General features: G+C 41.8%; 1 protein-coding gene and 1 long non-coding RNA gene across 5 annotated transcripts in view; one reads left to right on the top strand and one right to left on the bottom strand.

The window, feature by feature from the left end:
* Nucleotides 1-1,217: 1,217 nt before the first annotated feature.
* pax1a (paired box 1a) lies at nucleotides 1,218-5,605 on the bottom strand. Of its 4 annotated transcripts, none has more exons than XM_084014065.1 (5): nucleotides 5,428-5,605; nucleotides 4,111-4,740; nucleotides 2,988-3,112; nucleotides 2,319-2,478; nucleotides 1,218-1,866 (listed from the first exon to the last, which is right to left on the bottom strand). In XM_084014065.1, the coding sequence occupies exons 1-5, from the start codon at nucleotides 5,429-5,431 to the stop codon at nucleotides 1,778-1,780; spliced, it is 1,008 nt and encodes a 335-aa protein (XP_083870191.1). In that variant the 5' UTR covers nucleotides 5,432-5,605; the 3' UTR covers nucleotides 1,218-1,777. The 4 variants fall into 4 exon arrangements, with proteins under 4 accessions (XP_083870191.1, XP_083870192.1, XP_083870193.1 ...); XM_084014066.1 differs by having other exon boundaries at nucleotides 1,218-1,859; nucleotides 2,319-2,535; nucleotides 5,428-5,601; XM_084014067.1 differs by having other exon boundaries at nucleotides 2,329-2,535; nucleotides 5,428-5,601.
* A 199-nt stretch (nucleotides 5,606-5,804) lies between these two features.
* Nucleotides 5,805-10,221, top strand: part of LOC311016413 — an 8,774-nt gene continuing 4,357 nt past the window's right edge. The window contains exons 1-2 of the long non-coding RNA XR_014597480.1: nucleotides 5,805-5,885; nucleotides 6,727-10,221. The exon at nucleotides 6,727-10,221 is cut by the window's right edge and continues 1,300 nt beyond it. This is a non-coding gene — a long non-coding RNA (uncharacterized lncRNA). The remainder of the gene's footprint in view (nucleotides 5,886-6,726) is intronic.

Genomic DNA, 10,221 nt, shown 5'->3' with positions numbered 1-10,221 from the left:
CCTTTTCCTCCGACGTAATTTCGGTTCACAATAAATGTAGAAAATAAATATTTAAAAATGAACTGTGTATTTTGAATTAATGACGCTAGACTAATTTTTATATTTTGGGTTTTTACACTATTTGTAAGAAAATCTGTAAATGCATCGATTTGTTGTGAGTAGTTAACACAGTTCAAATTAAACGTTCGGTCATGTCTACAAGCACATTTTTAAAAATGTCTTAAATTTTAGCCATGGGATTAATTTGTTAATGAAGGCCACATAACTGAGGATGGAACTTCAGAGTATGGAAGTGATCTAATCGTTTTAAAAAATAACGAAGAAATACAATTATAATATGCATCACAGCATCGCCAAAAACTGTTAATCGTGTATAATATTGTTATTAGTATTATTGTACATCGTTAATATAAACGTGGCAAACATAAAGGTGAGATCGGAAAACACGGTCACGATGAGTGGAGTTCGGCGCATTAAGGAAAGCTGTGTGGAGGTTTTCGTTCAAGCAAACAGGCCACAGGAAAGAACAGATTAGAGAGCGAGCAGAGCCCACAGGCCTGCATGGTCAAATGCTCCTCATTTGTATACGGAGGGAAAAACACAGATCCGAGCCTGAATGTGGGTGGATTTGGACTGTCAGCTGCACTCTCTCTCTCTCTCTCTCTCTCTCTCTCTCTCTCTCTCTCTCTCTCTCTCTCTCTCTCTCTCTCTCTCTCTCTCTCGCCCCGTTCATCAACGTGCATGATCAGGTCTCTGATTTCCATCATGGCAGGTATCATTTACGAGTAAGATAGCATCAGCCGAGGCGCCCAGTCTGTGTGAGTGTAGGGAGGTTCCACCCGAGTCACGGAATTACTTTCCCCAATAGCCTATAAGTGTAATGAGCCAATTTCACAAGGAGAACATGGTACTATGACTATTCGCTTATGTGATTCATCAAAAATGTTCTACGACATTTTCGTTTCTGTCACTTTCAGTTAGAGCTGCGTTGAAATTAATGGTGATATAAAGCTTGAAGACATACAAAATAACAAAAAAGGTCACCTTTGCAGTTAGAGAAACAGGCTGAATTGTTAATTGTAACTTCGATTCCCTGTATTTTCATGTCTACTGAAATAACTCCTACCTACGGGCCTTAACCAGCCGGATGAACAGAACGGACTCGGTGACCTTTCATGGATCTATGCTGAAACCACATAAACTACAGTACGACAACATATGGCACTTAAGAAAGCCTTTATTTTTATTATTTTTTTTAATATTTACAATGACATTATAAAAATATATAATTAAAGCTTTGGCAAATATTTTACATTTAGACAATTTATCTCTTTGTTCACATCGTTGAGTCCCCGTAGACTCGAGATCAAGGCCACAAATTAACATAATATTATATATGGCGGATTACAGATTAGCCCTTAGTTGTTGTTTTTTAATAATAAAACTTCAATGACAGACTGGAGTGAACAAAAGTTGACTTTAAAAAAAAATTAAAAAAAAAATCCCGCAGTCGACATCAGAGAACACACTTTAGCAACATGAAATATTTCAATGGAGAAAACAAAATGAGAGGGGGAAACACCGATACATCCATGCAAGCTTACATTCATACGGCCATGACAACCGATAAAGCTATACTGTTTTTCATAATGCATGTGAATAGGCCTGTGTGTTTGACACCCGGGGAAACAAGACGTTAGTTTTCGGACTTACTGTTGGAGTCGTTGAATTGAGTTCAGTTAAATGGGTCTGGTAATTTAGGTGGTATAAATCCCGTTTATGGTGATGAGGTAGGGAGACTGAGTCCATGCACACTGTTCAAGTCTTCGTGTTGCTGCTGCTGCTTGCTCAGCGGTTTTCTGTCTCCTGCACAACACAAACAACATATGAGTATATAAAGTTATCATTTACTCTGCGATATAGGCTTTAATATGAGTTATTTCACCTGCAGGTTTTTAAGCAGGTCAGATCTGATCCAACATTTTAATAAATCTCCAAATAAGGCGTCTCTTCCATTTTTATGTGCGTAAAATATATCGTCAAACCATCTGGAGGGCCAAATGTGGAAAGTCAATATTTAATAATTAGCCTTAATTTGGGAGTTGGTCAATGTTTACACGTTGCGGTCGTTGCTTATTGCGAAAGTGTGTCCGCGAGGCACGAGGGAGTGAGAGAATGTAAAGTGATAATAGTTAGAAAAAAGATATAATAAGAACCATATTGCAAAGTAAAACTATATTCGAATATAAAGCAACTGCACCCCACAGAGTTTACATATCCCTCATGAGTTTTCCCATCTGGCCCCTCTATAGGCGTACCTTCTCTTGCCTGATGCTTGAAGGTCATCGGCGAGTGGATCTCCCCCGCGTGCATGCTCGTCATCCCGCCGCCTGGGTGGGACAGGGCCGGGCTCTGCGGCTGCCAGTGGTGGTGGCCCGGGGCCACGTAGCCGCCCGCTGGCCCGCTGTACACCCCGTACTGGTTGGTGGGGGAGTAAGCACACGCCGAGACATAACTGGACAGTGTCGAGGAGGGCTGCAGGCAAACACGAGACACGCGGACAAAATAAGCACAACAAAACCCCAAAACGCACAGCGCTCATAATTGTACGTGACAGTGACATGTGGCCTCCAGCTGAGTGGTTTGGAGGGAGAGGGAAGACATTACATTCACTGTCATTTCATTCACCGTAAATAAGACAAATTAGAGCATGTATACACTGGGTAAAACCTTATCAAGCAGAAGGCTGTGGCCTTATATGACTCGTATATGTCTGGCGGTCCTTGACATGGAAACTTTTCACAGCTCAGCCACAGGCTTCTGCAGCGAGAGCATTCATTTACTGAAGGCCTCTGCCCATTTTGGCACGAGACATTTTGGACTGTTTTCTAGAAAGAAAAGAAAATGGCGCGATCACAGCGCGTGCACGTTTAGTGTAGAAGCGCCCCATGCTGTAGGCGACACACGTTCAGATGCGGATCTTTTACCTGCGCGTATTTGATGTCGGCGTCGATGGATGATTTGTCGATCCCGTTGACCGCGTGAGCCGCGGGGAAAGCTGCCCTGTTCCACTCCTCCATTTTCTGTGGATATCCCTCCGTCCCAGCGATGGCTGATTTAAAAACAGTGTCGAAGATAGAGTTGTTTTTAAAAAAAAACAGTCTCATTCAGCTTTATTATTAATGATGAAAATTGTAGACATATTTAAAATGATTTTACGCACAAGCCTGTCTGCACTATTAAATATATATTCAATTTACCATACAGCATTCCTATCTAAAATCGTTTCCAAGTTGAGGTGAGTTGAGGTTAATCAAACAATTGTATAATTCAATATTAAAAACTATCATAATTATCAAAGTGCGCCATAGTTTGTAATAAGCGTGCAGTATAAAATTAGGCCTGGGTTTATTTTGAATGAAATACACAAATAAAACTAAACTAAACTGAGCACTAATGTTAAAAGAAACACATATTATTAAACATTACACATTATTATGAATACTCTTCTCTTATTTCGTCATTTATATTAATAATAGTTTAGGCGTATTACACCTAATAAAGCCCTACATTTATCACATGTTGACATGAAAGAAGCAACGCAACATCCTCGTTTAAGGTGACTTACAGCGTTGAACTTTTTAAATTAGAAATAAGAATAATTTAAAATATATCATTTGACACACATTTTGTTTAAATAATGTTGGCCTTTCTGTCACACAAAAAAACACACACATAGGCCAGGCGACTTGACGACTGAAGGGCCAGAAAGGCAAAGACAAATTGCCAGTAATGACTACTTGAGGGATTAGACGGGATCTAGCAGGTGAGCAAGGTGTTTGCAAATGCATCATCCCATGAAAAGGCCCATTGAGAACGGCCTCACTGCTGAATGGTGAAACGGAGGCCTGTGCACCTTCTGATGGACACGCTGCTGCCTGCTGCCAGAACAGGTTGTACGGATCGATGTGGCAATACACCACGCAGAATAACACAATAATAACCAGCTGTTTGCGAAGCTCTAACAGTGAGAGCTGCCAGGTTTATTATGGCACCGAGGCGAGGAGGCCCGAGATCTCTCACAGAGCAGAACGTGCTTCTTTTCCTCACCTGAAGGATCCATGAAGGCTCGTATACCGAGGATGTTACTGACGGTGTGTGCAGAAGGCCAGGCCCTGGATATGCTCATATGTCCAGCCGTCATCGGTACTCCAGGAGGGCTGCCCATTTTAGTCCCCGTGGGCGACATAGTGTTCGGGTAGGAATAAGGGTATATGTGGTTGTAGGAGAGGCCGGCCTGCGCGGAGGCTTGCTTACTGCTCTCGTACTGGTTCGGCTGGGACAGATTTCCAATCTTGTTGCGTAAAATCCTGCTGATCGAGCTAACCGACGGGACGTTGTACTTGTCACAAACCCCGTCCGCCAAAAGCCTGTCCCGGATCTCCCAGGCAAAGATCCCGGGGTCGCCCTGTTTGTATTCCCTGATGTTTTTCACCACGTTGGGCGTCGTGACCCTCGGTTTGCTCCCGCCGATGGCACCGGGTAAGATGGAGCCGGTCTCGTTGTACCTCGCCAGGATCTTGCTCACGCAGCCGTGCGAGACTCTGAGTTGCCGGCTTATGTCGCAGGGTCTGATCCCGAGCTGGGCCAGCTCCACGATCCTCAGCCGTATGGCGTTGGGCAGGGGTCGCCCGTTGACGAACACGCCGCCCAGCTGGTTCACCTCTCCATAGTTTTGCTCTGCGGGAGAACGGAGACACAAGCGTGACGTGAGTAGGCCTGCACACGCATTTATCAAATAGAAAGCATGATAGTGGGAAAATACCATTCTGAAGCCACAAAATATCATTATATAAAATAATTAGATTTTTTTTTTTAATTATGAGACAACGTGAAAGCGTTCACCCTTGTCTCAGTTTGACGCAGGCCACCTCGTGTAATTAACACCATAAACTGAGGTTGTTTAACATATGTCAGCCGACACACTGATCTCTGGTCGGTAACCTCTACTTCGCAGCTTAACGAAAGCGTGTAAACGATTTGGCTCTATTGTTTTCCCCCGCCGTCAACATTAAAATGGCGAGCTTGAGGAATTGACACTCGAGAGCTCTTCAAAGACATACTTTTTCATGGGATAATTGGTGGTGTGGTTCCATTTAAGACTTTTAAAGCTTTAAGCAATGCCGGCTGAACAGTGCTGGGAAGAACAAGAAAAATCCACCGCGAAATGAACTTGACAAACTGTCGCCAAAAGACACTCTTCAATTGCACATTATCAGAAGTTGGAGGGGAGGAAGAAGAAAAAAAACAAAAAAACAAAAACAAAAGCAAATGCTTATTTCTGTCTTTACGCAGGCGTGGTGAGTCTGGATACGCTTCCATAAACTCCCTGCCAGTGAAGCATGCAGATGTTAACGCGGGGCTTACCCATTTGCCTATATGTTTCGAGATGCCGGGAAATATAGGTGCCCCTCCAATGGCTGAATGCGTCCGAGCGAAAGCAGAGAAGGAAGGGGGAACGGGAGCAATGAGTCCCAGTAGAGGGAAAAAATAGACCCTTTCAAAATCTCCTCCGACTGCAGCGTTTTGGAGAAACAAGTGACTGCAAGGTACAATGGCACCGAAGTGATCTTCAGCCGATAAAAGCAAATTGGAGTTATCCCGGGGAGTCCGGCGTTTGCTGGAATTAATTTGACGCGTCCTCAACGTGAAATGTTCGCTGTTATACGCCGAGCCTCTGCTTTGGTTTCATTGGTCGCCCCGCGCTGGGAACGCTGTCAGCCAATGCAAACCCCATCCGGTTGGAGCCGTGCAGCCTCCTTGAATATTTTGCATAGGGGAAGTGGCAGAAAGGGAAACGTTTCAGCCAACACGCAGTCTTTCTGGTAAGGATTCATACATCATGAGAGATAAACACAGCCGGATGACACCTTCCTGGTTACCAGTGTTTGATATTGGCAACGTGTTTTTAGGGTGACAGTACACCTGGGAATATAAAGTATATCCTATTTCTATCTGCTTTTTGGATCATGCATTGACTTATTTGTATGTATTACTGGAGGTTTCCAGTCATTTGACCATCACAGCAAAAAAAAAAAAAAAAAAAAAAAGTTTAAAGTTGCACTCAGTCTTTTTTATAAGCCAGTGTTGGAGCATCAAACATGGGAAGGGGCTCATGTAATCGATACCTCTGTAGATTGCAGCGCTCCCAGACTATGGGATATCGACTGGATGCCAGAGACGCGCATTATCACAGCATGTTTTCGGAGTTTCCTGTGCACGTTTAGAAGGTATCGTTTATAAGCTCGCAAAATGTTACTTGTAAAAGTTAACAGTCGACCCTACGGTAACAAGGTGCAGTGTCCTTTCCCCCAGCGACCACCATCCTCCGCCCTCTCTCCTCTTGTGTCCCCCCTGGCCACTCCACAGTCCAGATCTGGTAGCAGGACACATGGAACGCATCAGGTTGGGTCAGAGGGTCTAGGTGCTGGAGAAGATCGCCTAGATGCTTGTGATGGACACCTTGTTTCTGTCTTTTTTTAAATCGTGGATACGTCCGGATATCAAGTTTTGTAGCCTATCTCATATTTGCATGCTGTATTTGCATGCAGGGTGCTGGGACACTGAGGAAGCCTCATCTGCCACCGATGACGAATTATTGTTTTAATAATTGGTATTTAAGATCTCGGTCTGATTCTGTCTCTGTCACTGCTGTCTCTTTCTCAGTCAGTCTGTCCCGTCTGTCTTCCCTGCATTGCTCGGCTGTCAGGGCTCCCCTCATCTGGACAACGAAGGGATTGCAATTTTTCTTTATCAGCACTGACTTACTTCTTTCATGTGCACTATTTTCGGGGTAGGTAAACCCTTTTGTGAATGTTTTTAAATAGGAAACACATTTTTCTACTTTGTGTGTAAAATGTATTTCAAGATGAAAATATGTGCAAATGCATGTCTTATATTAGCGAGTGCGCTTTATTCACTCGTACATTTGCGACCATTTTTTCCTGTATTCTACCTTTACAATTGTTAAAAACACGTGTATTCCAAACATTGTGTTTGCTGTGTTGATGAATGCATCGTATCGTGTTCTGATATAACCTTATTGTAATGGGGTTGAACGAAATATTATTCTGTTTTTAGGCCTGTAAAAGTCTTTGGAAAGCGAGTATTAAATGCAAAACTGAATACAGTCTAACGTCCCAGTGACATTGAAACTGCATTTTTTTTTCTTTATTCACCTTTACACATGTAATAGGATACAATGCGCAGTCTTTGATGTCTAAAGTCCTTGTCTTGTGACTGATAAATTGCAGGTTTTTATTTCGGAAGTGCAGTTGGTTTAAAAGATATAAACGCTAAAAACAAACACAAAAAAATATGTGTAGCAGCAGATTAGATTTTCTACATGTAAATCCAGGCTTTGTAGGTTAAACAGCAGAGAGGTCGATGGTCTGGTATTGACGGTAGGCTATTCTGCTAAATTATTTCTCTAATGTTTAAATGGACGTTTGAATGTGACTGCATTTATTAAAGAGTGAATTAATGTAGAATATTCATACATATTGCAGGTTAACGCTACACCCGTTGGTGCAGTTATTTATTTATTTATTTTTTGTTGCACAGGTGCACGACTTTGCAACCGTCTCTTTATTCTGTGATGAAACCAAAACAACGTTTTCAAACATGCGCCCACATAAATACAGCACCGACACAAACATGAATGCACAGTCCTTAATAGTCCATTTGAATATAAAGTTGGGTGACGTATAATTATTATCTAACCAATCTAACACTGACTTAGGCTACTGCACAGGATTCTTCTCTTTATCCCCGAGGTGCTCACGTATCCACCGCCATTTCCTCAGAGGTGTTCAAACGAAACACGATATGGACGGAAAGGCAAAACATTTCGAGGCTGAAGTGTAAATTACATTTTAATGTTACCGGTAATAGCCACTTGATGTGTATAATGGTCGTTGTTTTATCTAATGAATATCACTAAAAGGTCACACTTTTTCATAGCATTACTGTTTGAATATAGGCCTATCTATAATATTGAAACGTTTCACGTAGCCTAGTATTTAAAATAGATTTGCTTTTTTTCTGGTTCAATAATATAAATATTCACTCATAATGTTTTCTGTGCAATTATATATGACAAACCATGATAATGCAAATCTTGTATTAAAATCTTGAATATGTTAAATAATGTCGAAGTTAGTCAGCTGCTTTTCATGCAGACTGACGTCCAGTAAATCTCGATCAGGCCTGTGTTAGGCCAGATCGTTCTCAGATGTATTTATCGGTCATTCTCATTGAAAAATGGGTCAATGGTATTTTTTATTGTTAATGTTCAGTAAGATTTTTTTTTAAAGCTCACAAAAAGGAGGCCATCGACGTGTGAAATGTCCTCCTAAATCGCTTTCAGATCAGACAAGTGAACTCATCCGATCGACACCTGACGCCCGCAAGGTGCGGCGACCCCCGTCGGTAAATATTGATGCTGGTTTTAGTGTCATCAAAGGATTCTATCGCTCCGTGTGCTTTGTCTTTAAAGCTTTAAGGAGAATTCAAAGTTTCTAGAAGTCATTGTCTGAATGGGACAAGTAGGCTAGTGTGTGTATATGAGATTATTCCAGTGACGTCTTCATAAACTATACTTTGTTAAAAGCTGAAATCAGTAAAGGTATACGTGTATTTGTGTGTATGTGTGTGTGTGTGTGTGTGTGTCTTATGTTGTGGGGACACAGACACAAAGTGGGGCCTTCCTTTTGGGGACGAACTGTTCGTCCTCATTATAAATCATTGCATTTTTTACAATTAATTTAGAATTAGACAAGTTCCAGGAAATTAATGTAAGTCAATGGTATGTCCTGTGACCTGCTTCTTGGCATTAGAAAAAAAAACCCTGCAAGATATATTTGATGGGATGCATCATAATTCATTATGAATAATATTGCGTAACATTTTGTATATTACCTTCTCATCTTTCATCATTTAAACACCATAACTGTGTGAAATGCACCCCTCTCATTTCAACAAAAGCAAATCGTTGTATTTATTTGTTGTCATGGTTTCAATTTAGCGTCTGGATGAACCATAGTGATTTAATGAAGAGTCTTTTTTTTGTCCGTTTTTGATTCAGTGTTTGTGAATAGTGAACTCACTGCTCAGTATGGGAAATATTAGACCGGGTCCCAGACTGTGTGTAGTTAGCACACCAGGACCAACATGGGCTATTATACTGAAACAAAGTGTGTCAGAGAAAAATCCCCTGTTCTTTATATTCCCATAAGGCTACAAACAAAAGTGTGGGCAAAAGATAACAATTACTACCCAGGCTGCTCTCTGCTCTGGTGCAAACACAATATTTGCAGCAGCTATTCTGCCACTCTGTAATATTTTTTTAATCTTAAAACCAATGCATTAAAACGTAAAGTTTCACTTTTAGCCTGAAAGGTGATAATCCCTTGTTGCCCATTATTAGGAAGGAGGTGGAATCAATGTTTATCCTGTTGAAAGCCAACAGAGCCCAACCTGTAAAGAAACACACTGATCCCCCCCCCCCCCCCCCCCCCCCAAAAAAAAAGAAAGGTTTGTCCCCTCCTATCTGATCCAGAGGTGGTGGTGTGTAGTTTCTTTGTGCTCCTGCTGGTGAGGTTCTGCTATAAGGAGACTTGGAAGGCAGCAAGCTCAGTTCTTTTATAGCCACAAGACCCACTCTGAGCTGCAGAACATGCCTAATGAGGGCGTGCAGCGGTGCCATGTGCGACATGCCAGCTTTTACCAGGCTGAGTAATTGCTTGTGACCTTCACTAAACACGTCTCATGTGTCTTCATATTCTGAGCGTGCTTCTAATTGTTACGGCGAGGGAGATGCCTGAGGATCCTGCATGTACTTTGACTGCTCTGTGGGGAGAAGCAGACATATCCCCATCTAAATATTTAGGGAGGCGGGGGATTTGTCAGGGGTTTTATTTAGGTACTGGAAGAACATTTATTGGGGACCCCTTTACCTTAACATCCACTTGCAGTTATGACATTCAAAATATGATATAATTTTAAGGTTACCAAAATGTCTCAATACATAACCAGCCATTTCCCCCCTGTTATTCAGAGATGAGTGTTTTCAGTTTGTTTTAATTTCATACTGCTGGTTGTCCTTTGGAATCCATGACAACTTTGTTGTGTGTTGGGGGAAAACAATCTGGTTTTCATTTT

The sequence above is a fragment of the Eutrigla gurnardus genome, assembly GCF_963514095.1.
Source record: "Eutrigla gurnardus genome assembly, chromosome: 7".
NCBI classification, from domain to species: domain Eukaryota; kingdom Metazoa; phylum Chordata; class Actinopteri; order Perciformes; family Triglidae; genus Eutrigla; species Eutrigla gurnardus.
The sequence above is the reverse complement of the archived record's forward strand: the minus strand, read 5'-3'. Positions and strand labels throughout refer to the sequence as shown.